The sequence below is a fragment of the Hippoglossus stenolepis genome, chromosome 7 (genome assembly GCF_022539355.2).
Source record: "Hippoglossus stenolepis isolate QCI-W04-F060 chromosome 7, HSTE1.2, whole genome shotgun sequence".
Taxonomy (NCBI): Eukaryota; Metazoa; Chordata; class Actinopteri; order Pleuronectiformes; family Pleuronectidae; genus Hippoglossus; species Hippoglossus stenolepis.
In genome coordinates, this window is record NC_061489.1 from 184,436 (window position 1) to 210,536 (window position 26,101).

Below are 26,101 nucleotides of genomic sequence, written 5' to 3' on the forward strand. Positions count from 1 at the left end.
CATTAGTAATCACAATATTAGGGGTTTTGGGGGCTTTGTAACTGAGGAGTTAAATAATATATGATTTAAATTCTATTCTGGATTTTACAGGGAGCAAATTAAAAGAGGATAATAAAGGAGTAATATGATCACTTTTTCTTGATCCTGTACTTTTGCAGCAGCATTTTAGATCATCTGGAAAGTCCCTAGAGACTTTGTGGGGCAGCCTGATAGTAAGGAGTCACAATAATCCAGCATCAAAGTAATAAATGCATGGTCTAGTTTTTTAGTGTCTTTTTTTGACAGAATGCACTTAATTTTTGCGCTGTTATGTAGGTGTTTTATGTGGAAGTTACATAGCATATCCTCATCAAATATAACTCCCAGATTCCTCACAGTGGTACTAGAGGCCAGGACAATTAGATAATGTGTTTGCAAGGTGTTTTTTTGGCCAAGTACAATGAGTGAGACTTACTATACATTGAATTTAACTTATATTGTTATTTCTGATGCTTCGTATTGCATAGTGTGGATTTACTGGAAGATGAGACTTCTTTGGTGATAAAACACCAGATGATGTTATGACATGCAATCATGCAAAAGAGACATGGGGCATTTGGTTGAAAATATTTATGCAGTGACTCCCCAAAGGAAATTTTCTAATACATTTATACGGTCAAGTATTTTCAATCGTGATATTTAAAAAAGGAACCATCTATGTAATAATCCAGTGCTTCTTAAATCATTTCCGTTAGGGTTATTGATGGCAGATGTTAGACCTTGTGAATGTTTAGTATAAGTTTGTATAAGTTAAAAAAAATTTTGACTTAGAGTATTATTATTATTTTCAAATCTTAGGTGTTGTGATATCGTTATTGTGAATTATTGTGGCCATAAGAACTGTATGTTAAAAATCTGATGTCCTGACAGCCATATGTAACGGAATTCAGAATTCCCTTTAATAATTATTATTTTCAATTTACATTTGTGAATTATATTTACCATTTCACGACTCTGTTGAGTATTTGTGAATTTTATCTGCTATTTTCATTTCATGCTATCTTTATTCATGTTTCCCGTGGGAACATTAACTCGTTGCGCATCGCTCCGGTGTACTTCCTGTATGTTTGGAACTTCCGCCTTCTCTTCACAATGCGATCCACATTGCTGAGGGTAAGTCGAGTTAAGTACCAGTGCTTTGTCATTTTCTGTGGAAAATGTATCCCCTAAGCTGTAATACTACTTAATAGTGATGGCGACATGAAGCTTCATGCAGCATTGAAGCTTTCCATCCAATTGGTTCACTCATGGGCCGAAGCTTCATGGTGCTTCATTTGCTCTACTGTGCCATCAAGTGGACAATAAATGTAAAACAGGCAGAGTGATTATAATGACACCATGGCTTTGGTGTGTGAAGCTTTGAATTGAATAAATGAATGAATGATGTTTGTGATGCCAATACATAAATTATGAACTTATTAATATGGCGTCTGTCTTTATGATACAATGTCGGGGTCAAAAGGGAAAGTGGAAACAAATTGGGCAGAGGGTTGTAATGTGAATGTGCTTGTGTTACTAGGGACAACATGTAACACGTGAAATAGGGACAACATTTTATTCATTTTTATTTAAAAATAACAACTTTTCCACAGTGCTGGGTTTCAGGCGGTTTCTTTTTTTTGCAAACAAACGCGCAATAAAGTCCCAAGTCCACAAAATGTGAGGCGGGGGTACATTGCGTTTCGCTGCCCCTTATATTTCGATTGGCACGCCCAACCCGCGAACCATTTCCTGACTCAGTCACGTGGTACGGCCGGCTTGCGAGGCTTTGAACGTCACCACAAACATCATCAACACAAGCCTCGATACGCGCTTCACAACAATCTTCCTGGATTACTCGACACACGCTTCGAAGCCTCGACACGGAAGGACACATCACTACTACTTAATATATCATGTTGTTTTGTGGTGTTTTGAACGTTAATTTAAGTTTTATATGTATTTTCTTGAGGTTGTTTTTGGCGCGATTTCTGTCATGGCAGTGTATTGTGGGACATTCTATATTACATTACATGTCATTTGGCAGACGCTTTTATCCAAAGCGACTTACATTTGAGTGCATTCAACATCTATGAAGGGTCATTTAGGGGTTCAGTATCTTGCCCAAGGACACTTTGAATATATATATGTTTAGGATGTACCATCATAGGTCTGATGTGCAGACAAGAAAGTACTGGAAGGACATTTATGTTTTTATATTGTCCTTTGCAGGTATTTTCTCCTTTGTTAAATATTTTGTTTTCTATGTTTCTCTGCAGTTACCCTACTCATTGCACCTTGCTTATTCTGAGCAGAAGGTGTCACTGTTAATCCTTTTGTATATGTTTTTCATGGTTTTTGGAAACATCTTATTATAAATAAATATAAAATGTTTCTTTGTCAGTTTTAATAGCTCCTGGCTATGATTAGCAATATACTATGAGCTAAGTATAGACTAATGTCTGATCAATGTATTTGTATGCGTTGTAATACAGACAAAGCGATCCACATTGCTGAAGGAGCTGATCTGCAGACAAGAAAGTACTGGAAGCATGTTTTCATATTGTCCTTTGCAGGAGCAAATAAATGCTGGGAAACAATTTGTGAGTCGTGGTCTTCCATGCCCTTATCCACACACCCGTTACAAATACAACAAATCCTTGAATAGAATGATAGAAGCATATATCATTATTCTTTAATTATATTGGAATCATAAATCTTAAGCCATTTAGGTCAAATATTTTCTGTAATCTTAAATATTTGTTGCATATTTTCCCACTATGTATAAGTCACACTTAGAAAAGAAGTGAGAAATCACATGTTAATTGGATAATCTTTCAAGTAGGCTACATTGAATTGAATAATTTTTCCTGTCCATACTGTTTGAAATATTTTAAAGAGGATATAATTAATACAATTTAGCTTAATAATTGTATGACTGAATATTGTAACCTTTGCTGTCTCATTTTGTAATGATGGACATTGATGAACTAGAAATATACATTTTTTTGTCTTATAGTTACCACTTGTATGATAATAAAAAGAATAGAACAGGTTATACAAGCCATAGATGTTGTGATCGGTGCTCAATTGGTTTGAGGCAATTTCACTGGCATATTCTTCCTCTGGAGCAGATCCTCCGGGGACCATCAGAGTGCATTCAACCAGGGGAATCTCCTCCTCCATGGCTCTGCACGGATGAATGACAGTGGGAGACATTTGTGCTGCAGCCTCATGGTCTCCTCCGTAACATCAAATTCGACTCGAAACGGCTTAATTTACAGTGTTTAAAGCCTGCTACAGGAAGTAACAATGCCAGCGGATGTAGCGATTCTAATGCACACCCCGTGCGTGCCCTTGGGTGAGAGCTAGAGTGAAGTGTGTGCCTCTGATGATGTTTTTAGAGGTAATTTAGGCTTAAAACACATCGTAAATGATGCCGTTTCGAGTAGAATATGAATGTCGGGGCTTGCGGACACTTGGATGACCCCACACGAGCAGTATGGAGGCATGTTATGTTTTATTCTTGTTTTATTACGTCTGAAGCATAAGTCACTATTTACTTCAATTGTATTAATTCGGCTGTAACACTGTCTACCCCTGAAACTCCAGGGGTAAACAGTTTTTCACCCACTCCTCCATCGGCATTGTGGTGAGTAGTATTTTTCGGTGAACTATCCCTTTAAGCTACATGGAAACCAGCTGCTGTGTTTCTATCTTATAATCATTAGATAGGACTCATTTCTTCTGTTGCTGAATGAATTTACAGTCAAGCTGTCAATTTACACCCGTCATTAAAAAAGTCCTGTATCCAGATTGTATCTAGGTAGGACTTAAATCTGATTACATTTACACGTATAATTGTATTTATATAGCACTTATCTAAATAAGGTTACAAAGTGCTTCACAAAATAATGGTTAAAATAAATAAAAATAACGCTGCGGCTAAAGATAAATCTGTCTACTGGCTTGTATGGCAGTACTATGAAAGCCATGTGGCCTACTCAGTAGATCAAACATTACCCCTGTGCCTTTTTAAACTAAACACATACGGTCATAGGCAACAGAGGTAAGAGGTATCCCATTTAAGAAATATCTCCCTGAGGGAGAAACTCCACAGATTTTACATATTGGTTTTCAAAAATTGTTCTTTTTCATTGCAGGATGAAGAAGAAGATACCTTATCAGCTGCCACAGTGAGGGAAGATGCAGAGAGGCCTATTAAGGTTTACAATTTAATGGAGATAATGGCATGTCTGGAGGCTTTGACTACAAATAAAGTGAAACTCTGGATTACTGGAAGAAAAAAATTCTCTATTAACTGTTACAATAAATAAAAATAAAATTACTGTGATACTTGTTTTTTGTCATCGATTGTTGTCCATTTATCTAGTGATTTGACTTATAAACAATGTAATCATAAAAATACTCATGTACGGGAGATTTAATAATTCTATTTGCATAACATGAACAGCTCAATCGGCGAATGAGGGAAATCAGATACAACTGGTGCTTCACATTTTCTTGTGACAGTTCTTGTTAAATAGGTGATTGATAATGACATGTGCTTGGAAGCCTGAGTTATGTTATGTTTTTATTGGTATTTTTGGAGAAGACCAAAGGTAGTACAACAGATTTAATAATCATTCAGAGCTCTAAAGAAAGAGGGAGAGAGCCAGAGTATCATTCTACCACTGACTGTTGCCATCAGCTGCTTATATTGTCAACAGGCAAACTGCTAATCACCAAAGGAAAACAAAAAAAACATAGTCTTTTAGTAAATAACATCCAGGGTTGAGTCATTCAATTATTTGAGAAAGAAAAAGGAGAACAGTTTTCAGGTTTACATGTTTTAACATTTGCTTGGTAAAATGCGGGAGTGAAATAATTAGGGAGGGGGAGAAATGCTGTGGCGTATCCACTGGGAGAGAAAAAGGGGTCATCTGATTAACTTCTTAACTTTAGATTCCAAAGAAACCTTACAAAAAGTCAACACAGAACAGACAGAGGGATGGGTGGGGGATAGGTGTATGTGTCTAGGGGGGCTACAGCAACCACATCCAAAATAAACCTGCTTTTTCTTTCGGAGTGGAGAGTTTTATTATATATATACATTAATATATAGATAACACAGCAGACAAAGGCATGTGTAAATCTATACATTGCCATTACATAGATACTTATTGTGAAAGGAGAGACAGACTTTCTTTGTCGTTTGTCCAGGAAGAAACATTTGTTGGCCCTGGTCACCAACGCTTCTGCAGCTCTACTCTGAGCAAAGAGCTCTCAGAAACCTAGAGACACACAGACACACAGGCAGCATCATTAGCACAGTGTTCACACAGATCAATACAGACTGATATAAATGCTGGCCAAGGACCAACTGGACCAGCTTAGTGTCAGCGAGCAGGAGGTCAACACTGAAGATGAGCAAAAACAGGGAATAAGACAAGACACCAAAGATCAGAAAGAGCCTCCAGTCTGTCACAGGTCAACGCACCCACTCGCTCGCTGTGACTCCAGCAGGGGATCCCCCGCTGTGTTCTTAAATCGGATTCTCTTGACTTTCTGCTGACTTTATACTAGGGGGCCATGCAGTGAAAGTCCGAAGATAATCCGGAGTCTGTCACTCTGACATTTGCGTTTACACGTGCATCTCCTCTGGAGAATCTCCAGAGTTTTGTCTGAAAGCAGTTTTAAATGCAATCAGAAAAAATTCTATTGCACAGATATTTAAATATTTTATATAAAACCCAGTATTTGTTTGTGCTACTTTTAACCATGTGGTTTTAAGCTATGACTGCTACGACTGTGACAGAACATAGGCTTTAACAGGCAAACAGTGTGAGCAACTATACACAGACAATGGCAGCGTGAAGGCCAAATAAACACTGCTTTTCAGATGGTCTGTGCACTCCGATCAATTCAGTAATTAAACTGTGAGCAACATCCAACAAAACTGATCATCAGTGATAACTTAAGCACATTAGACACACTAATCATGTTGTACAACAGTGGTGTTCAGTGATTTAGATAAAAAAAACGATCCAGTGGTTAGATGAAGGTATGTGGTCAGGATGTGTGCACACATCACACGTCTGATGACAGCAGATCAGTGTTGCCTGTGTATGCACAGCAGCAGTAAACCCATGGATAACAGATGGAAGCCTTGAAGTCATGATATGGTTAACATCAGCACTTTTACGTCATAAAAATCTATATACAATACTATTTATTATAGCTGACGGTATGAATTATTCCTCACCGCGGTGATAAAGCAATATATTACCGCTGTTTGGCAGTTTACCGTCATCTCCCCCTAGGACATTTAGGGGCCTGTCCATACGCAGGGTTGTTCCTGCATAAAGAATTGCGAGCCGGCTGTCTGTCTCCCTACAAAATTCTGTGGAAACCGCTCATAATGATCACGTTTGTCCATGCGAAATTGAACACTAATTGACTGATTACTATAAACGAATGGTGTAGGTTCTGTATGATAGTCCAGGAACTTGAGGGCAAGGTAACAGCGCTCAGGGGCACTACGCAAATTACTGACACCAAATATCTTTAGCTGCCTTAGATCTGCACACACAGTGAGACCTTCATGTATTGGTATTTGTATGGTTTAAACCTAAAACTTAACCACACATGAGCGCAATTTGACAATAAAAATGGAATAGACGGGTGATCAGCGTTTTTATTTCACCAAATCAGACAGAAATTCAAAGGAGCACCAGGAGGTAATTTACTTTATGACAACATTCATAAAATCAGTTCCATTTAAGCAATTAGTCTTCAAGGAAAAAAGTACAATGTTTGTTTGTCGCTGCAATGCTTTATATCCAGCTAAATTACAGAGGTTTTGTTTTAAAAAGTTTTGAATTTGGGTTGGAAGATTGTGTTGATTGCTTAACAGACCAGCAATGTATGAAAAGGTCAGTAATTCAAACATGCATATAAGCCACACGTGAACAGTAATAAAGCAAATAGGTAGGCAGGTAGGATAAACGCAAAGTTTCCGAACTTCACTTTGCTCCATAGACAGTATATAAAAAGTTCTGCACTCAGACAATGGAAGTATATTGTGAAGCTGAGGTGGGCTCAGTTATGCCAAGGAATAATTTGAGGTTGAACAGCGGGCACATGCACTTGTCTTTATAAACTAAGAATATCTGATATCCTCCTCAGGAGACGCTTTCGCCTGTGGATCACAGCCGACATTTAGGCTCAAAACATGGTGTAATGACACTGTTTCAAGAGTGTGCATCCTATTTCCAGTTTGTGAGCAGCGAGCAGAGAAGCTGAGGTCTCACACACTCAGAAGGAGAGGGGTGAGGGGGTAGGGCTGAGAAAGGGGGAGTGGGGGAATCTATCAAATAGCGCAGCTCTAACTTTGTACAGTACTAACACTGCAAAATGCTACCTAATATTATTCATGATTGTTATGAATGTACACAGTTTTGATTTCTATCATTTATATTTCTGTAATTCTATAGAACTTGTTTCAAATGTGGCAATGAAAAAGACTGAGGAATGGTGTTTTATATACACTGCTCAAAAAAATTATGGGAACACTTTATCGTGACAATAAAATGCCAAGTCAGTTAAACTTCAGGGATATCAATATGTCCATTGAAGAAGGACAAGTGAAGTGTGTTGGTGCAAATGAATCCAAGACAACTCCCAAAAAGGGAATGTTTTGCATTGAGTGGCCACACAATTGCTCTCTCCTTATCCTTCCTGACTGAGTCTTCTCTAGTTTTGTATTCTGCTAGTGTTCTAGTCACCACTGGATAGCACGAGGCAGTACCTGCAGCCCAATAAGGTTGCACAGCTAGTTCAGCTCCTCCAGGAAGGCACATCCATACGTGAGGTCGAAAGAAGGTTTGTTCTGGATGTCTCCCAGCACAGTCTCAGGAGCCCAGAGGAGATACCAGGAGACCGACCTTCACAGGAGGAGAGCTGGACAGGGCCGTAGAAGGACATCAACCCAGCAGCAGCACTGGTATCTGCTACTTTGTGTGAGGAGAAGCACTGCCCGAGCCCTACAAAATTACCTCCAGCAGGCTACTAGTGTGCATGTTTCTGACCAAACTGCCAGAACCGGAATGCATGATGGTGGCATGAGGGCCCGACGGCCTCTAGTGGGACCTGTGCTCACTGTCTAGCACCGTTTCAGCTGTGTTTACCAGAGAGATGGTCAATGCGCCAGAATGAGACCGGTGATAGGCCTGGTCTCGTGTCACTCAAAGTGCAGTCAGCAGATCAGAGGAGAGGCTCAAGAAGCAGGCGAAAACTGCCTGTTCTGTCTGTAGCTCCAGAGAGAGGACATGGAAATACACATTGCAGCAGTTTTTTTCAACTTTAAACCACTAATATATCATTTTAGGGATACCAATACCTCAGATTAAATCCCAGAAAGGTGTAAAATATGGGCCCTTTAAGTACTAGTATGAATTCCTCAGAGTGATTGTCAGACTGTACACTGGTGCAGTGGGCCCTGGGTTCATCCTGGTTCAGGACAATGCCCAACCTCATGTGGCCAGAGTGTGTTGGCAGTTCCTGGATGACAAAGGCATTGATGCCATTGACTGGCCCTCACATTCCCCTGACCTAAATCCAACTGAGCACTTATGGGACCTCTGTATCGTGTAAACAACGTCTCCAAGTACCGTCAAAGACTGTCCAGGGGCTTACTGATGCCCTAATCCAGGTCTGGGAGGAGATCCCCATGACACCTCCGCCGACTCATCAGGAGCATGCCTAGACATTGTTGGGAGTGCATAAAGGCACGCGTAGGCCATACACACTACTGAGTCACATTATCAGTTGCTGTGATGAAATTCTCGCACGTTCGATCAGCCTGTGATTTCAGTGAAGATTTTCAACTTGAATAATTCGTTCATCAAGATCTGATGTGTGATTTAAGTGTTCCCTTAATTTGTTTGAGCAATGTATATATATACACACAAGAGTATTAGAGTGTTATCTCATGTCGACAGTTGTCTGACTAGGCAGAGGATTTGGTGTCAAAAGATGTTCAAAAATGTTCTGGATTTTAAACCAGTCAACTAAGACAAAACACGACAAAGACCCGTCAAAGAGTCAGAAGAGAGAGAGCGAGAGTGGCGCTGCTGAACATATGAAACAATGGTAACAAACACTGAGTAAGAGATCTTACGTTAAACAATTTCTGATCCAATGACCACTGAGTACATAGTATGCTCATATCTCCTGGTCCACTAGCTGTACTTTCTGTGTGCGCGCTGAAAAAAAAAAAAAAACATGGTTTAAATACACAGCATTTGTATTTGGTATTTGGTAAATAAAAGAAAACTGGACTACTTGAACAGCACAACACTGGTCCAGCCAGTCACCAACAGTGTAATTCGTGCTCATGCATAGGATGGTCTCTGAATGGTCATAAACAGTATATGCTAATGGTACACTGATGTTGAAACATCATCAGTTACATCTTTAATGAAATCATTTATACCTACAGTCATTTTCACAGTAGTGCTGCAAATGCTAAGTGCTGAAGCACCACAGACTACAACTAAGCCAAACAAGAAAATGAAATAACGAAAGGGCCAGACTGTGTGGTGGGCTGTTGCAACCACACACATGTCCGCCGAGCGAGAAGTAGCGAGTCACTATCTCTGATAGAACAGAGATAATGGTACACCAGTGTCTGATTGTCTGATTCTTCAAGGGCAGACATTCACTCATTGTCGCGGCTGATTCTGGAGGTTGAACTTTTGTAAATACAAAAGGTATATTTTGTTTACAGATAATGCTAATGTTTGTGATGGCTAATTGCAACTTTTGAGATCAGTGGTGTACCTTGCCAATAAATGTGCATGAATTTGGGGGCTGGAGCTTCTGTAGAAGTGGTAAAGGGAGGGCTGAAAATAGGTAGGTAAGAATTGTGTTTCTGCCAGATCTATTATTGATGTCAGGGCTGCTGGGCCACAGGGATTTTAACCAGTTTTTTTCTCAGCCTTTACAGCTTTGTCATATCGCACTTTGTAGTGAAGATTAAGGTGAGTGTTTATATCAGTTTAAGTTGAATGACTAACTAGAAATACTACTGGGGTTGTATGCCTCCGCCAACCACTGCAGTTTCCATCTACATCATTTTTTTCCCAGATTCATCTGAGGTCCCCTTGATCTTTTTGCCTTTGAGCACTGAATTCAGTTAATCTTTGAGTCCAGGTCACAACTGGTCAAAAGTTGAAGTAATTCCCTCAAGGTAGTCTTGATATATCGCATTCAAGAGGCCAAAAACATGTTTTGTGAGGCCACTGTGAACCAGACCAAAGAGCCCAAATTATACAACTTATTCTCTTAAATCCAAGTGAATGTTACTTTCCAATGTGAAATGATTTCTTCAAAGCATACTGGAGATATCTCAAACACAAGGCAAAAATGTGCCTCATGAGGTCACACTGACCTTGCCCTTTCACCACCAAAAATCTAACAAGTTGATCCTCGAGTCCAAGGGAATATTTGTTCACAAGAATGGGGCGGACGTATGACTACCCGACATAATGCCTCCGGCCACTGGCTATTGACCACGCAAAGGCATAAAAATAGAGATTATAAAGTTGCTTATATTTTCATCAAAGTAAGCCCATTACTCTGGTTGAGGGTTAAGGACAGAGGATGTCGCACCTTGTTAAGCCCTCTGAGACAAATATTGAATTGTGACTATGGGTTATATACATAAAATTTGATTGATTTAATTTCATGGAGTCATTGCTTAAATATCTTTACTTATCTGAAGTGGCATTACATTACTAATTATTTAACAATGTTGTTGAACAGCTGTTTGTAATCAGTGCATGGGCAGGCACATGCAAAATACTAATGCACTTCTCTGTTGATGGCTCCCAGGCCACTGGATAAAGTGCTCAAAGAAATACAACATGTGGAATAAATCTTTAAGCCAAATGTTATCTACCAAATTTTTGCAAAGGTTTGCATTACTGTTTGAATGTTGTGGTGGTAATGAAGCTGTGATTTATCTAGTCACTGAATGATTTAATTAAAATATGCAACAATTGAGTGTGTATGAGAGAATAATGGCGTTAGAATGTACAAGATTATGGCTTTTAAATTTTCTGATTCTCACAGTCTTCAGTTTTGTTTTTAACTGAATTTACAACGTTTTATTGGTGCTTGATGCAAACTTCTTTTTCTGCTACTCTGCATCATGTAAGGTAATGCCACATTGTCATTGGTTAAGGGAAAGTAGCAACGCCTGTTTTCATGCAGCCGGTGTCCTAAATTAAAATGCGGCAGAATCGTCAAATTAGAAATCAGATCACATATTTTAATAAAAATAATTGTGCAGCCCTAATTAGCCATCTTTTGTTTTCCACTATGTTTACCAGTTAGGAGAACAACCATGGCAACGTTTGCAACAAGTAACATCACATGCATACCCTTTATTTCAGTCCTGAGGGACCAATAGTCCTCAGGTTGTTGCGCTTAAGGAACCACAACTGGCATATATTAGCATTTGACCAGATGTAGATCATAATGTCACAGCGACAGAAAACAAGTTTTAAATAAGGAGGGAAAAACAATCATAATCCAGTTTGAAGAAAGTCAGAGGCATGTAATGTGAGCACATCGGTCAGCATTATAACAGTGTCAAAGCAGAGAAAGTCCGTTGAGCCCCAACAAAGGAACAGAATAGCATGGCAGCAAAGTTAGTAGTCAAATTCCCCAAGGACGCCTTTGCTTAAGCAAGACATACCAATTGTATCAAGGTTTTTGATTTTGAATGTTCTGTTCTTTTAGGGTGCCCTCTCAGACTAATAAAGCTGTTAAGCTTCATCATTCCAACAAGAATAATTTCTTTAGTTTTTCTTTTCCAATTTGATGTTTTTTATTATTTTCAAAAACGGGCACTGAGGTGTGGGAAAGGGAATAGAACAATATCTAAATACAATACTGTAAGAATATATGAGCAATTGGTGTCTGTAAAAAAACGTCGCTTGGCTGTTTGCTACTAACCTTTCATGTTAGGCTTGGATTTGTCAGTTTGCTTGCCTGTGGGGGTTTGTGCCTGCTGGCCCTGGCCACCAGATGAGGCCCCCTGCTGAGCAGCTTTCTGTTTCAACATGGTCCAGTCAAATGTGTAGTCATACTGGTGGTTCAGAGTCCTGAAACACACAGAACATTTTTTTTGCATATTTACAGCAATTTGAAACAGGAAGGAAGTAAAGGGTGGACAAAGAGGGCTAATAATGAAAGAATGAAGCAATGAAAACGTTAAGAGGGAAATAAGTAAGAGATGTAGGAAGAGCAAAGTCAGGTGGAAAAAAGTAGTCAGAACAAATGAATATATTATATGAATAAATAATTTAGGAGTAGTTTTTTATAACTCTACTCTAGTGCTGAGATAATAATTCAAACAAAAGCTAAAGAGAATCAGCAACTAACATCAGAATCTATCAAAAGCATGTATTAGCAGTTGCTTACGCAGATAAGAGCAGGTATGCAGTATGATCTTTGAACATTTCGAATATTAATAGTGACAGTTGTCATTTAAGCCAGCACAGGTGACGACAGGGGCTAATGATTGGGCCACTGCATGTGTGTTTACCTAAAGAGGATGCGGAACAGTTGGCGCAGGTACATGTAATCTGGAGCCTCCTCAAAGCGCAAGCCACGACAGTAGTTCAGATACATGGCGAATTCTGCTGGGAAACCCTGGAAACAAGCATTCATAAAACTATGTCATGTGGCTGTGGACAAAGTAATCTGCAGCAACGGTCCTGTTTAATGTGTCTTACCTTACAGAGGACCTCAACGGGGGTGGACATCTTCTTCTCTGAGATCTTTTCATACTTCTGCTTCTTTGTGGCAGCCTAACAGAAACACAAAACCAACAATAATATTACTAGGAAAATGCAACCACTGAAACACCGGTGTAGAGCCCCTGTAACACTGGCCACAAAAGTATTTAAGTAACTTTTTTTTACAGCGCAACAAACATAGCTGGCACCAGAGAGCACCACCTGTCATTGTAATATTTGGTAATAACTCTACTGATTAGTGGTAAGCCAAAATACTGACAAAAATAGTTGCATCTTTACGTTTCATAAAATTAACAAAAATGACATTAGTAACACTTTATTAGCAGTATATGAGCTAGTAATAGCTGATTAAGTAGCTGTAAGCAGTTTATTAACACAGACACCTGTGGGAACCCTTAGGCAGAGGCTGCTGAATTAAAAATGATCAACGAAAACACAAACACAGAATATAAAATATATGTTCACAGAAGAAGTTGGAACAAATACAGTGCATGCATCAAAACTTGTGTAAACACTGGTTATAAAACATAACGTTATTGGTAGACTAAATATTACCAACAAACTTTAAAACACATGTAAACATTTTTATTAAAAAAGTAGTTTTGAGAAAAGAGATGGATTATGATCATTCACTGGCAAAGTCAGGTATATTCTCATACCTTTAATCCCTGCCATGGCAGACTGGTTCTGTTGAAGTACATCAGCACATAGCCTAGTGACTCCATGTCATCACGGCGACTGCAGACAAAAGTAACGTTATTTGTTGAGTCAAAATATGCTCTATAAAGAAAAATCTATGCAGAATAGATGTTTCTTTTATTACTGTCATGGAAATTGAAACATGAAGTGACGGGTTAGTTGCATTAGTGTTAGACTAAGATAAACTGCAAATCAAGTCCTTGGTTGCTCTGTTCAACTAAACAAAATCGGTTACCATGTTTTAAATGCTAAAAGCAAACACATTCAACTTATAGGCTTGATTTCTAGAAAACATTTTTATAAGAGGAAAACTATTTTCCTTGAAAGTCATCTTTGAGTATTAAATGTATGCACAGACCTCTGTTCAATGCCCAGATGAGCATTGATGGAGGCATAGCGGGCTGTGCCAGTCAGATTCTTGTCTTCTCTGTAGGGGATGTGCTGTCGTGTTCGGTTGTCTCGGTACTTCTTCGCCAAGCCAAAGTCAATAAGGAACAACTGACATGGGGAGAGAACAGATGGTGGTTATCAGTCAGAGACGGCGGTAAAGAACAGGGAAAATCCCAAACTCAAAGTTTAACAGGAATTAACATATCGTCAAGCTGTTTGTAACTGCCGTATTTCAATGTCTTAAAATGCTGTGAAAACTCCAGTAGGATTTTTTATTTATTTATTTATATATATATATATATATATATATATATATATATATATATATATATATATATATATATATATATATATATATATATATATATATATATATATCTCTCTCAAGTTAAAGATATCTTAAATTCGCCAAAATTGAAGATACCTTAAACTAAGCTTGAACTGGGGCCATGACAGTAACCACATTACCGCAACACTGCAGCCATGTGATGCCTACCATGGGATTGGGCTCATTGCAGTCATCACTGCAGGTGGTACTGAGCCGTCATACCCTTCTGCCTAACCCTGTCCTGGGGCAGACACCCAGGAAGCCATGCACAGCTCCACTTACAGTGTGGTTTGTGGTCTTTTCATACATGTTTGGACCGTGAAAGTTATTTTTCTCAGTTTTTACAGGCTCTGTCAGTAATTAAATTTCCTCTCTGTGTCTCCATCATTCGTGCTGCCACTGCCAACCAAATCGAGCAAAACCGAGTGCACCACCATCTCCATACATTGTTGAAGTTTACAAATTATGTTTTTTACACAGTCTGAGTCTACATTAAATTTTTCATTTCAACTAGACCCGACTTTGCCAGTGAATGTAACTAATTCTGACTATATCTATGAGAAACACATGCCTGGCGAAACATCTGTAATTCTGTTTTGCGATTCCTATGCATTTCTCATAGATATCTGTAATTCAGTTGAAATATAACTATCTTTCATTTTGGTTACAGTTATCCACAATTTCCCTCTGACTAGCTATAATTCAAGTTCAGATATCTACAACACTATTCGGACAATTTCTAAAAAAAATTAAGGGATCTTAAATTGAGGCGAATAAAAGATATATTGAATTTGAATTATGCCTAGTCATGATTAAATTGAAGATACCTTGAACTGAAATTAGAGTCATAATGTTTGTAATACATATATTGGTTCTGGACTTTCTCCGGAGGTTGGTGCACACAAGCACAACTTAGGAGGTTCTCTACTCAGACATGTCCACACATTTGCCTGTGAAATTACAAAACCGCAAAAATCGTATACAATTTAAAAATGCGTTTGTGTGCGGGGGTGGATGTCCAGCATCGCACAAGTTCACAAACAATGAACCCCACTCATCCCTCACAGCTCATTCTGCAGATATTTCACAGCCCTATACACAGTGCTCACTGTTATGATCAGACATTCTACACAAATATAAACATTCTCCATTCTCCAGTGTTTCAGAGCTCATTTTCTGACGGACAGTTTTTGGCTGTTGGACAGATTTTCTCTCTGGTTCGTTTCTTCATTAATGTCGTTAGGAGACGCCAAGAAGTTTTTTAAAGTCATGAGTTTATTTCCTCTATGGCAGCCTTACAACATGTATATTCACACAGACTAAACTCAACTATATTTGTTTAACTGACAAGAATTCGGTGTAGTTGCTGGAGGTTGGTAAATGCATTGTGTTTGCACAGTGCATGAACGTGTTAGATGTCACATCCTATCGCAGATGCATCCTGTTGCTAGTAGGTGGTGCTATGAATATGTTGAATTGAAATGTAAATATGGTCACGACAATAAATAGTCAAGTTGGAAGAGCTTCCTGTTTCAAGTAGTAGTTCATAGTGTTTATCTAGCTTTTATCAAGAAAAACTCAAATTGGTCCAGTTTTAGTCGTTAAGTTATTAAATAACCAAAATCCAAGCAAAAAAATGTATATCACAATCAACATCTCCAACTTCCTGTTCAATGTAGTGTAGTGGTCCAAGCAGCTTTTTTTTTTTATCTGGCCATGATACATGTACTGCTGGGGCTAATTTGTTGAAGTTTTGTAGGGGAGGGAGTTTTCATGTATGTTTAGCCTTACAAAAATGCAAAAAGTTAAATAAAAACAGATAAAATTCACAAGATGTCTTCATCATACTCTTAAGGGTCTCTGAATCTGGTCTTATGAAGTTTGGTGCAGAATGGACAATATATAGTCAAGTTGGAAGGACTTCCTGTTTCAAGGCAAAAAAGCAAATTTCGACATCACGCCACTGATCCAGCTTTAAATGAAGCTTCACAAAGAGCAAAACTTCTCAATGTGAAGGTGTTTAGATTACTCTGACCCAATATGAAGGCGATCCGATGAAGCCTCTAGAAGTATGTTAAAGTACAATACATGGAAATGGCAAAATACGATTTTCAAACATGTTGAAGTAAATGTTTCTTATTTCCGGTGTGTGTGTGATGAATTTCATTAATTTCCGAACATGTTTAGGTCCGCCAAAAAGTGATCAATTGTAAAAACTAAAAATCAACTTTTGGCATGTTGCCATGGCAACAAAGAAAACACACGATTCATAACCTATCATTGACCACGTCTTAAGTGTCGTAGAGGTCACTGCTTAGGCTCTAATAACAAAGATATCAGTTTTATCTTTAACATTGTTTATGTATGCATGTTATTTTAAGAATATAATTCTCCTAGGATTGTGCAAATAGATGATTATCTCATTGATAGTCAGAGATCATTGAAAGACCAATTATTAATTATACTATAATAACTAACACTTATGATGTATGAACGAGAGATACTGCAGAAGGGCTGGGAGAAATTGAAATTATTGACGTAGTGGTGGACTGATTTACACAGAATTATCGTATGCATAATATGAACACATTGGTAATTCAATTTTCTAAATATTACAATATCCGTTCATTGCGACAGCCCTAATACAGAGACTAAAAATATGGTTATTGATAGTTTCTGCATGTAAGAGATTCTGCAGTGTAATACAGTTAGCACTATGTCAATCCATTACATAATTCACTGAGTTGTCTCAGTTTCACACTCATCATGCTGTCTAGTTTCAATCCCCTTTTGCAGTTTCTGGTTAAAAAGGAGAAAAAAAATTATGGATTCTATGACCAATACCAAGAGTATCGGTTCAGATAAATAAGACCCAAATTAACAAGCTGAGGGCTCTGCCTTTGTGTTGTGCTACATCAGCTTATCCAGCTTCATACAAGTCACTCTTTTTAGCACTTTACCCAAAGCTTAATGTTTGCAAAAGCTGTCAATGTAAAAGGCAATGCTACTGGTGTGAATCAAGAAACCACTTTTCACAGTTTAATGCTGGTTGTTGTTACTGTAAAATCAATTTAACTTGTAATAGCGTGTGTCATGTTATTTGTCATGTGTCCATACAAACCGCGACGTCAGAGCTACCATTGTCTTAAACAACAAGAATAACACTAACGCAACACCCTACACTGAAACAGAACGCTGTACATCCAGCTTCTAGACAAGTGATTTTCAACTCAAGGGAGCACAACCAGAAGTAGAACACAAGTTAGAGAGTTCCCTCTCCCCAAACATCAGTACAGGTACCACATCCCATGTCAATAAACAGTAAGACGTGCTCTGAGCAAATGTGACCATAAGACATTATGTCTTGATTTTTAGGTAAAGTCAGAGAAACTACGTTTGATGTTACAGGTTGAGTTTCCAAGATTTTATGTTAAGCCTAATATTCAGTACACCTGAAATATGTCAGTAAACTGACCAATCAATTGTTCCATCTGCCAAGGAAGTATTTAATGTAATGTAATTTAGAATTAATCAAATTACATTACAGTATTGCCGGGTGCAGCAGACAGAGGCTGGAAGTAACGTATTAATTCTGCTGTGGAGATCAAATGATTTTCTTGACAAAAAGGTCATGTGCTAGAAGCGTAATTTAACCCATTAACTCGCTATGAATCCAGCGGGGTATCCCTGCTGTGTTCTCACATCGGATTCTCCTGACTTTCTGCGGACATTAAACTAGGGGACCAGGCAGAAAAAGTCTGCAGATAACCTGGAGGCTGTCGCTTGGACATTTGGGTTCACACATGCACCTTCTCTGGAGAAGGTGTGGAGGATCTCCGGAGTTCAATGCATGTCTGAAAGCAGCTTAAGAAATAAACAGGCTATTCTGACTGTTGCAACTAAAATGGTGTTTTGGTGACTTGGCAGTAGATTAGAAAAACTACATCAAATGTTCTTTGTGTTACATGGGAAAGCGACAGATTCCTCTGAATATTATTGGAGCAGTTTCACAGTAGCTAGACTTGTCTTTGTGTGTACATTTGTGAATAAACATCCACACTATTGGAGGTTTTCAATGCAATGCTTTGTGATTCATCCCTTTGATTTCTAATTAAATATCAGTTCTGTGTGGCACAAGTCTCAGTTACACTGCTATCTAATAGGACAAGGACAATATATATGAATAATTAATTATTTTATTGTACTATTAATACAGGCCATTTACCATAAATGCTTTTACTACTCATTGCAAACATCACTTTATGAGACAGGAACTGGCTTTTCAAACATGAGAACAAGTAATTTGGTTAGAGGGACTGGGGAGCCTTTTTACAATAAATAAGAACAATAGCTACTCCTTCGGCAAAGTTTCCTTTCCTCTCCCACTATATTGAAGTTCAATCTAGGTGGAGGAATGCATACTCTGGGTATTATGAGTGCAAGTTGGGTGCTGGTTATCTGATTAACTTTAAACCAGTGTAGTTGGGTATGATTGCAAAGAGACAACTGCTGATGTGAGGCAGCTGGTGTTGTGGTAAAAGGTCACACCTGGTTTAATCCTGAGAAAGATGGGTCCTGAGAAGAGCTAACAGCCAAGCTTCTTTTCCTCTTCCCCACTGACGAGTCTAAACACTAGGGCAGACAGTAGAGGGGCAGGGGTCAAAATCACACAGCCTCTATCCACCTTTAGTCACAGTTAGCATGAGTACAGCAGGCACTTCTGGTTGCACCTACATGATTTGCTCCATTACAAATACAGCTGAAAGTGTCCTGTTGAGCTAAGATAGGCACCTCCTTCTGTGCATCCAAGACTGGACGTGCACAGGCAAAATCTTGTGGTACAGATTTGATAATTCTGGCCATCAATCTAGAAGAAACCACATGACTGATTTCTTTCTGTCAGGACAACTATGTACAAAAACTGAAGCGCTTCTGCAGATGTGGAAACTACAATATTATGTCTGATTAAGACACTAAAGGCCAGTGCAAAAAGGCAACACCATTGCTCAGAAAAGACCATGGGAACAAGGGGATGGTAACGAGCCCATGTCATGTCTCCAAAAGCAAAACAAAGACGGCACGTGAAATATTTAATAACTAGGATGGCTTAAGAAGCTGATTAGAAGTAAAAGCTTAACGTAAATTAAATTGTGGCCAATGCTACAATACTAAAACTGACGAGAGCTGCTAGAACTATTTTCATATCGTTTAATCAATTATTAATCTGATAAAACGTTAAATTTGTATCCTTTCCAGCAGTTGCAACTTAATGACAATAATTCCAGTTTCAGATATCTACAATTTAATTTAGACTAGTCATAATTCAAGTTCAATATATCTGAAATTCACCTCAATTCCAGATACCTTAAATTAAGTTTGAGCTAGTCAGAATGGTGTTGTAGATATCACGAACATTGTACATATCTGGAACTGGAATTAAAGACTGTTATAATTAAACTGAATTGTGGAAATCTATTAGGGCTGCACGATATTAGGAAAACATGCGATAACGTTGTTGAAAATTGCAATGACGATATGTCTGCTTCCTCCTCACGCGCCCGCTGACCTGCGCTCATTTTACACTTTACCAATAACACCATCACTGATCACAAGTTGTTAGGACACGTGTTTGATTTGCTCTAGAGTTTATGAAACATGTTTAAAGCTGCTACACAACACAAGACATAACGTGACACGCACAACCTGGACATCAGGGTTAAAGTGACCGGAAGAATCAGGAATCATGAGCAGACACATCGATTAATAACTAAATACATGTGATTATCAGTACGTGTGTGAGACGAGCAGACACTCTCACTCATGCACCCCCACACACCTGCAGACAGAAGAGGTTTTCCTGCAGATTAGAGTTTGTCCTTTTAAGCCTTAGGTGCAGCACCCAAGTCTAAACTGAATGAATGTCAAATCTGTGTGGAGAGCACTGACCACCGTCATTTACTTATGGTTGTCGTCTGATTTTTTAATTGCAAAAAATTGCACACTTGCAACAACACTAACAGCCTAATACTTTATTAGTTCATGTTTGATTGATTGCATTTATAAACAAAAAAGCAGCCGTGCAGTAATTGGATGTGATACATTGAAATGCATCGTTGTGAATCGAAACATTGACTGCTGAATTGTAAACGAATTGAATCGTGAGGCTAGTGAAGATGCACACCTCTAGCGATAACGTTTAAAATTGCGATGACGATATGACTAGATAAATAAACTAATAATTATATGGTGTTAAGGTCTTTCTGCTTAGGTTTCACTACTAACAGACATACAGCAAATGGTCTATGCAGACACTGAAACGGGCGCACAGCCCGGCCACAGCGCCACCAAGTCCGGGGCAGACACCCAGGGAGCCATGCACAGCTCCATTAAGTCCACTTAAAGTGTTCATTTGGGGTATTTTCATACATGTCTGGACTGTGAAAAGTTATTTGTTTTACAGATTTTAGCAGCTGTCAGTAATTAAAGGGGACATAGCATGCCCATTTTACCACAAGTTGATATGGTTCCTTGGGGTCTTAATGAAATGTCTGTAACATACTTTGGTCAAAATACCACAAGGATCATTTAAAACAGCACCCTTTTTACCCTGTATAAAACAGCCCTCCACAGAGTGACCTGTTTTGAGTGCCTGTTCCTTTAAATGCTAGTGAGCCAGCTCCCCCCTCCCCCTCTCCCCCCATGATTTTAAACGATATAAATTACATATTTTATATGATATAAATTATCAAATATGCATCCCATACTTTGTATTCCCCTTCTGTTGTCCTGGAGTTTTAATTTTCCCAATCACATAATTAAATGTCCCCCTCTGCCCATCCACTACAAGCACACAAGCAGACAGACAGAGAGAGAAAGAGAGGGGTGGGGGGGGCTATGAAGACCATCATTTACCCCCGAACCCCGACATTCAACGGGTACAACAACAAGCGGAGAAAGCAGAATCGCGGGCTGACCTTATATATACAGTCTATGGGGCTGACCAGCGCGGAGAAATGCACGTCCCATGTGAACAGCCAGGCGGCTGCGCGCTTGAGAACGGCGCTGCGCTGCCTCGCAGCGGCGCTTCCGCGTCCGGTGTACCCCGGCGTAACGAGTGGGGGGGCTCGGTGTCTTTGTGCCGGTGTTACAGTAGTGCTGAACACGGCGGAAGTCTTCCACACTGCTGGCTGTGTGGCGCTGACACAAATTCCAGCTCACGCATGGGAGAGCGAGCGGCCGCGCCCGAGCAACTGCTGCAGCCACCCAGTCCCAACGATCCAGACAAATGCCACATGTGAGTGAATCGCGGGCTGACCAGCGGAGAAATGCTCGTCCCGTGTGAACAGCCAGGCGGCTGCCCGCTTGGGAACGGCGCTGCGCTGCCTCGCAGCCTCCGGTGTAAACCCGGCGTAACGAGTGTGGGGGGACGGGGGGGATGAGGTGGGGGGTGGGCCAAGACCATGTAGGGAGACTTCCAGTGCCTTGTTACGACACAAAACCCAGGAAGCTCAATCGAGTCGCTCAAGCATGACGTTTCTGACTTAGAAGAACCATAACAAAACCATAACAGACTTAGAAGAACCATAACAAAACACATTAACCTGTAGAAGCACTAACAAAGTGGAATTTGCATGCTATGTCCCCTTTAAGTTCTCCTCTGTCTCCATCATTCACGCTGCACACTGTGCCAACCGCATCAAGCCGACCCCAACGTTGGTGTAATCTGCAGTTTGGCGTGGAGCCTGTGTCCGCTGGGAAAGATTAGAAAAAGACTGGTGAGTTAATTAAACCCCAGAGCCCCCAAAAGGAGGGGAGGTTTTCCGGGTCGGCTTCGGGCTGCACTCGACACATACCTGAGGTTTAAACTATAGAAAAGACATTTTTGAAGTAGTGCGAAGAGGCCTATTTCGTTTGAATCAGTAATGGGGATTACCTACTCTGTGTCCTTTGGGAAAAGTGGAGGCTGCGTTCGGATTTCCGATCCCGGAGTCGAGGAGCCGATAGTTTTAAGAATGTGTACACATGCAAAATACTTTCAGAGTTTTGGTTCAAAATACTTTCAAAGTTTGCCACCACTGATTTAGAAAAGCAAAATGTAACTGTGGAAGCTCTGATGCTGCAGCAGGGTTTAATGAATGTTTTTTTTTTTCAATTGACGTAAATATGCCAACAAGGGAAATAATCAGTCCACAGCCGAGGTTAAAACGAAACTGTAAACAATTTGTTTAAAAAAATAAATAAGGCAAATCGGAAAGCAAAGCAAAAGTGTCAAGTAAATCAGTCCACCAGTGATAAACAGGCAAAACAAGGTGCCAGGGTCGTAGCAATGTTTTGCTCCAGAATGCCAGCTTAAGTAATAGGCAGATAAAAAGATAGACTTACAGAATGCTGTGTCTTTAACTGCGCTCACGTAAGTGGACTAACAGTAAATGGCCAGTTGCTGGGTCATTTGCCCCAGAAAGTAAAAAACAGTTATGACTGATTAAAATCAGAGGAGATTAAAGAAGCTAGAGCAGATGAAGCCGTATGCTCCCAGAACAGCAAATACCAGTGATAAAATGTTCCGGATAAATGCTGATCTAAAAGTTTAAAAAGAAAACATAACATGAGCAATGATTTTTACAAATGCCTACAAGATTAATGTGCTAAATAGTGTGGGGGTAGGATGTCCCAATACCTGTTGGGACGGAGGGGTAGGGCTTAGGCGTGGGGCTCTATACCCCTCCAAATGGCGATTTTTCAGACCCTCACTTCAAACGGAGGGGTACCCAGAATGCCTTGCGAATCACCGGCAAGCTAGGAGAGAGAACCACAAATGTAGTCTTTTCTCCATTAATAAGGATTTAAAAATTACAATTCTTGAAGGGCTGTCTCAATTCGTAGGGGAAGATTTGAAGCACTAACCCTTGTGACTCCGTTTCAAGGGGCTAGATAACCCTTGAAAACAAGGGGTAGGAATATGGCCAAGGGGTGAAATGAGGTTGGGCCGGAGTGTAAGTTTATTCGTTGAGTGAAAAATTATCTTCATCTTAACGGCACTAGAGCTATAAAATAAACATAGTAGAATGAAAATCAAATAATGAAAATGTTAGTACTGTAAAGACAATGTTCTCAACTTCTTTAGCACTCAGATAGTTAAGTTTCATTGTATCAAAACACTATATTGCAAAAAAGTTAGATAATCGAGTTCAGATCCAAAGGAAAGCAGAGGGACAGTCTCTCTACGCTCTTCTAATTGGGACAGATGATGAAAATAGAGAATAAATAATCACTATTTTTCCAAATAAAATAAATCAAAGTAACGGAGATGAACAAGGTTTAAAGCCATTAACTAATAAGTTACTCACTGTGAAACTGATAACTGATTTCTTCTCACAAATGCATTGACACTATGGTTAAAATAATAATCAGGGGTCTCATTTATAACCGTTGCGTATGCACAAAATGGGGCCTGAAACGACTGAAACCACTTCTCGCGCAAACGTTGGGATTTATAAAAACACTCTTTACGGGAAAATGTGCGCATTTCCACTAGGGATGGGCATAATTAATCGACGATCGATTAATTGATCATTAAGAATTTTGTCGATGACATTTTTTCATCGATAAAACTAATGCATGTTCTGTTGCGTAGTGTGAGTCGCAACAACGCACATCCGACCCTGGTTCGTGGCGGTGCATCCTGTTCTCGGTCTCAACCTAGCATCAACTCGGTGTTAGCACGGAGGAGCTGCGATGCACAACGAGTAGAGAAAATTACCCAACGGATCTGCAAGTCCATCGAGATGGATATGCTACCCTTAAGTATTGTTGAGGGCGAAGGTTTTCGACAACTGATAAACTTATTGGAACCGGCATATCACATTCCGTCACGACGTACCATCACCAGACTGGTAGAAACGCACTACGAAGAACGGAAGCAGGAGCTGTTAAAAGAATTGAGCACAGCTGAAAGCTTTGCTCTAACCACCGACTGCTGGACTGCTACTTTCTGAGGGAAGCTCCCCAACCCTGCATTGCACTCCTACAGACTGGTGGAAAGTGAATGGAATAAGGTTCCCCAGGCTTGCCAAGTTAGCACGGAGGGACCTGTGTATCACGGCGACGTCAGTCCCCTCAGAGCGGGTGTTTTCGGCGGCTGGAGTGACGGTCACCAGGCTGCGTTCGCGTCTGACACCAGAGCATGTTAACATGCTCATCTTTCTCAACAAAAATCAGTAGGCTGGTGCTGAAGTTGTATGTGAGTTACTGGTTATTTTTATGAAGCTTTGTTAATTAGCCTAATTCCTTGTTAGGTAGGCTAATCTCTCTCTCACCCTCTTTCTCGACTCGGTGCCTTTTTTGATAGTTTTGAGTTACATTTGGCAAAACCTGTCAGACCGAAGTATTATATATTTTTGGTTAAGTTATTGTTTAACATGATTGTTTTTATATTATTATTATATTTTGGGTCAGTTGTGTTTATGAGCACCGGCTTCTAGCTGACGGCTCCGCTGCTTAAGAGTACAGCAGCGCATATTTTCAAGTGTAACCATTGAACGGATCCCGTTTAACTGCCACCAGTTGTTCATCTTGTAATAAAGATCTCAATGAGGAAACACGCTGTGTTTTTTCTATTTTCACTGCATTTTAATATAGCCTATAAATAGTGAATTTTAATATAAAAATATTAATGATTAATCGAAAATCGATTGTCAATTCTCCCAATGATCGATTAAGACATTTTAATCGAATGCCCATCCCTAATTTCCACGCAAACTCTGACCCATGTGTACGAATTTTTTGGAGACGGGAAGGTGGTGATGCAGACGTGAGGTTGTGAACTGAAGCCAGATTATTGATCCATTTCATCACTGACATAAAAACCAACAGCTTTAGTTGTGCTCGAGCTACAAAACTGTTCCACACGAACCTTTTAATTGCAAAATATATATAAAACATCTTACAGCAAATTATGTTCAGATTCCATTAAACAGTGGAGTTACAGGCGCACAGAACGCACAGGATATCACTCACTAAAAATAAAGAAAAACTATTCACTTTCCAAATATCCCAGAGTGGAGAATAGGATCCACTAATGTGAGGTAATCAGTCCAATTGCTATAAATAAACACTTGTGCGTGATGGATTCACGCGAACGGAAGGACAAGGAGGAAACGAGGGTTCAGCGATCACAAAGAGTTTTTGTCCTATGATGATGAATGATCAGCTGATAGATTCTATAGTTCTGTGATCTTTGTGCTGACCTGAGTTCAGTATCACACAGATCGACCGACAAACACCTCATGTCAGTGTCAGAAAGTTTTGCCTCCTCTTCTCATCGCTTGATGCCGTGACTTTGTCATGATTCACGGTGGAAACCCATTGGTCAGCAGGATAATTTAATATTTATGACGTGCTTTGCATTGACCATTTATGGTTGAATGTGAGCTTGTAGAGGGCGTAGTATGAGGCAGATCCAAGTACGAATTTTTCCAGGTGGACTGTGATTTATAAAGTGAACATTGTGTTCAGGTGTGTGTGCACATGGTTTTATAAATCTGAATTTTCTTTGGCGTACGCCATTTCTGGCTTTTGTGCGCACGTAGACTTTTAATATGAATCCCACACACTGTTTTATAAATGAGACCCCATCAGAGGTTAACATGTCAGGGATGAGAGGAGACGTTATTTAATGACATTTTTTAACTGAGCCTTTTTCGTTTTTTAAAGCTGACTTTTCAGAATGAAACTAGAGGAATGTTGTCAATGAGATGGAACAAAAAAGAAAAAGGCAATGTTCCTGCCACAAACTGTATTTACTAATACTACACTTTGCTTTTTACAAAAAATATAC

General features: G+C 39.5%; 1 protein-coding gene and 1 long non-coding RNA gene across 9 annotated transcripts in view; one reads left to right on the forward strand and one right to left on the reverse strand.

Annotated features, from left to right (window-relative positions):
• The first annotated feature begins 1,078 nt into the window (after positions 1–1,078).
• Positions 1,079–4,365, forward strand: LOC118112212. Of its 2 annotated transcripts, XR_007032815.1 has the most exons (4): positions 1,079–1,152; positions 2,514–2,621; positions 3,153–3,670; positions 4,182–4,365. It is a non-coding gene; the product is annotated as an uncharacterized LOC118112212 (long non-coding RNA). The 2 variants fall into 2 exon arrangements; XR_004697191.2 differs by having other exon boundaries at positions 3,153–4,365.
• Positions 4,366–4,599: 234 nt separating this feature from the next.
• Positions 4,600–26,101, reverse strand: part of csnk1a1 (casein kinase 1, alpha 1) — a 56,026-nt gene continuing 34,524 nt past the window's right edge. For 2 of the 7 annotated variants that reach the window (XM_035161335.2, XM_035161341.1), the window contains exons 5-12: positions 18,814–18,897; positions 13,906–14,045; positions 13,508–13,586; positions 12,825–12,899; positions 12,635–12,741; positions 12,043–12,191; positions 9,200–9,284; positions 4,600–5,312 (exon numbers count right to left, since the gene is read on the reverse strand). In XM_035161335.2, the coding sequence (XP_035017226.1) occupies positions 9,244–9,284; positions 12,043–12,191; positions 12,635–12,741; positions 12,825–12,899; positions 13,508–13,586; positions 13,906–14,045; positions 18,814–18,897 (675 nt within the window). In that variant the 3' untranslated portion in view covers positions 4,600–5,312; positions 9,200–9,243. Of the gene's footprint in view, positions 5,313–9,199; positions 9,285–12,037; positions 12,192–12,634; positions 12,742–12,824; positions 12,900–13,507; positions 13,587–13,905; positions 14,046–18,813; positions 18,898–26,101 lie in introns of those variants that run through there. The other 5 variants (XM_035161337.2, XM_035161340.2, XM_035161339.2 and 2 more) reach the window with 5 other exon arrangements.